Below are 3,064 nucleotides of genomic sequence, written 5' to 3'. Positions count from 1 at the left end.
TATACTTAAAAAAACCTGCTTTTCAAAAACAATTTTAAAACTAATCTCTGTATTTATTAAAACCAGTTTCTATCAAGGTCTTTTTTTTATTTTTAAAGAAAATCCTCTTTAAATACTGTCTATTTTTAGAACCTGTTCAATTTTCCTCTGTTTTTCTCTCTCACGTGTTCTTGTATGTGATTTCACTCCTTTCCTCCTCCTCCTCCTCGCTCTCTATTTATGGCCTTGTTTGTTTGGTGCTACATCCACCCTTGATGATGCCTTCTCCCTCTTCGTCATGCTCCATTAGTACAGATCTCGGTGATGATTACCACAACCAATAGTGGAAAGCTTTATTATAATGTCAATCTTTTATTATTGATGTCTAAGCATCTTTTTTTTTTTTTTAAACATTTTTAAAGTCACTAAGTATTTGAAATTGTAGATATTGACGAATGTTGATATCTTTTGAGCTTTTAATGATGCTTATTAATGGTACTTCAAGAGGTCATAGTGTGCCCTAATTTTTATCTGTTCATTTAGAGCTGACAAGGGTGAATGGAAGGTGAAATGGTTTTGAGAACTAATTATTAGGGCATATTTTTTTTTTTCCAAATTAAGGGTTTAGCTAACATCTAACATGTCCCCTTAGGGCATATGATTAAGTTATAAATTAAGAAAGTCTTTTTAGAAAACAATGCAAAATTTAAATTCTCAATGCATTTGTTGTGCATTTATTAAAATAAAGTATTTAAAACTTTCTATTACTAGCAACCTTAACTTGGTTAGCTAAACCCATAAATAAATATTAATAACATGAAACGAATTATACATAATAAGACCATATAGTTATATACTGTTTTCCTGTTTCGTCATTCACAGTTTCACACAATCTCTTTGGTCTCTAAATGCAATGTATGGTTTCTTTTACAGCTATCAGAAATTGTAAATCAAGGTAAATTGGTATCAGATGAAATTATTATAAGTTTATTATCAAAGAGGTTGGCTGATGGGGAAGCTAAAGGCGAGTCCGGATTCATTCTTGATGGTTTTCCTCGAACAATAAGCCAAGCAGTGAGTATCTCTATATTTCGTTATTGTTACACCTCCATAGCACTGGCGCATCAATATTGCTATTGATAGTGGGTTCTAATTTGCAAAGCACAAATTTTAATGAAAAGTGTGTAGGAGTCTTGTTAGAATGGATAATATGATTATTTCAGAAATAACCTATCTTACCTAGATTCTTTGATTTTTTTTTTTTGTTTACAGCTAACCAACTATTACTTTTCACCAAAACTATAAGTATGTTGGATTTAATTTTGTTCCTCTACCGATTGAGCTTTTTTCTTTCCTTCAGAATTTAATTGAATCATGCTTATGTCATCGTTAAAAAAAACTCTTAATGATGACAACAATTAACAGCTACCTTAAAGGTCAAAATTCAAACTCTTCGGTTTATGTCAACACATTTGTGTGATATATCAAAATAATCTAAATTGATAATGGATCAAAAGTAAATGCAAAGCTCCGAATAACCAATTTTTCATCTCATCGTTTGATATTTCTTGAGACTAAGTAACCAAATGCAAAGCTCCGAATAACCAATTTTTCTCATCTCATCGTTTGATATTTCTTGAGACTAAGTAACCAAACAGCAGCTTATTTTTTTGCCAACCTTCCCAAACCCTCTTTACCACCCCTCAACCTCTCTCTCTTTCTCTCTCTGGATGCATGAAGTCTATAACATGTTAGTTTTCTATAGCAGCTGTTTATTTGAATAATGTGCATAAAATTTTATTGCTTTTTTCTTGTGCTTAGGAAATATTGGAAAGAGTAATTGACATTGACTTGGTAGTCAATCTGAAGCTCCAAGAAGAAGCATTGCTTGCAAAATGCCTGGGTAGGAGAATTTGCAATCAGTGTGGTGGAAATTTTAATGTTGCTTCCATTGACGTCAAGGGTGAGAATGGGAGCCCTGGAATGTCTATGGCTCCGCTTCTTCCTCCAGCTCATTGTATGTCAAAGCTCATTACTCGTTCAGACGATACTGAAGCTGTAGTTAAAGAAAGGCTTCGCATATACAATGAAATGGTATTTTCCCTGTTATTGTTATTATTATTCAGTTGACTTAATTAAGCTATTGACAGTTTGAGTTCGTTGATTCCTTCAAATACTGTGTATGACCTTATTTATTTATTTATTTATTTATTATGGAAGCATGTGATAGATCTGAATAACTCTGCATAGAGAGTTAAAACATTTCTAATTTCTTGTTGCTACCCATTACCTTTTGACTTTGTTGTCTATTTTATTTTAAACATACATTCTTATAACTTTTTTCTGTCATGAATGCAGAGTAAGCCTGTGGAGGAATTCTACCGTAGTCGAGGAAAACTATTGGAGTTTAACCTTCCCGGAGGGATCCCAGAATCTTGGCCAAAATTGCTGCAAGCTCTTAATCTCGATGATTATGAGGAGAAGCGGTCCGCTGCAGCATAAAAAGTTGTATTATTGTACCATAAAAAATGACTATTTCATTCTTTGCATGCATATGTATATTGCATGCTTCACAATTTTGCAGGAAAGGAAAGAGAACCATTGTTTGGACCTAATAATATGATATCAGGAAGTGTGATAATCTGAGAAAACTTCTGCCCTGTTGGGATTTCTATTGTTTTTTCAATTGGCTATATGGCAAAGCATAATTGTTATTGATCAGCAATAAACCTGAATTATAGAACTGATACTTGTTATTGAGTTGTAACTTAAACTCATGATATATAATTAAAACAGGGTCAAGGGATTTAATATTATTTTACTGGAGTAATTTCCAGGAAGACCTAATTATTGATGATATTTTGCTGATTTAATGTGTTGCTAATTCTGCTAACTCAATCTAAGTAATATCGTATGGTAACTACTCCTATGAAGATGCCAAAAACATCTTTTTATGATGATCCTTGCTTAAAAAGTGTAACTTATTTATTTTGCAACACTTTAAATAAAGATAACACTTTTACTTCAAATAAAATCAAACCCTATAATCTATCATCCAATGGTCAAAATGATATATTTTTACATG

General features: G+C 32.1%; 1 protein-coding gene across 1 annotated transcript in view; it reads left to right on the top strand.

The window, feature by feature from the left end:
* Window positions 1–2,826, top strand: part of LOC107493416 (adenylate kinase 1, chloroplastic) — a 4,007-nt gene extending 1,181 nt beyond the window's left edge. The window contains exons 2-4 of the mRNA XM_016114517.3: window positions 913–1,053; window positions 1,801–2,073; window positions 2,338–2,826. Of these exons, the coding sequence (XP_015970003.1) occupies window positions 913–1,053; window positions 1,801–2,073; window positions 2,338–2,481 (558 nt within the window). The 3' untranslated portion in view covers window positions 2,482–2,826. The remainder of the gene's footprint in view (window positions 1–912; window positions 1,054–1,800; window positions 2,074–2,337) is intronic.
* Window positions 2,827–3,064: the final 238 nt, after the last annotated feature.

The sequence above is a fragment of the Arachis duranensis genome, chromosome 6 (assembly GCF_000817695.3).
Source record: "Arachis duranensis cultivar V14167 chromosome 6, aradu.V14167.gnm2.J7QH, whole genome shotgun sequence".
Lineage (NCBI taxonomy): Eukaryota > Viridiplantae > Streptophyta > Magnoliopsida > Fabales > Fabaceae > Arachis > Arachis duranensis.
This window is presented reverse-complemented; position numbering and strand designations above follow the sequence as displayed.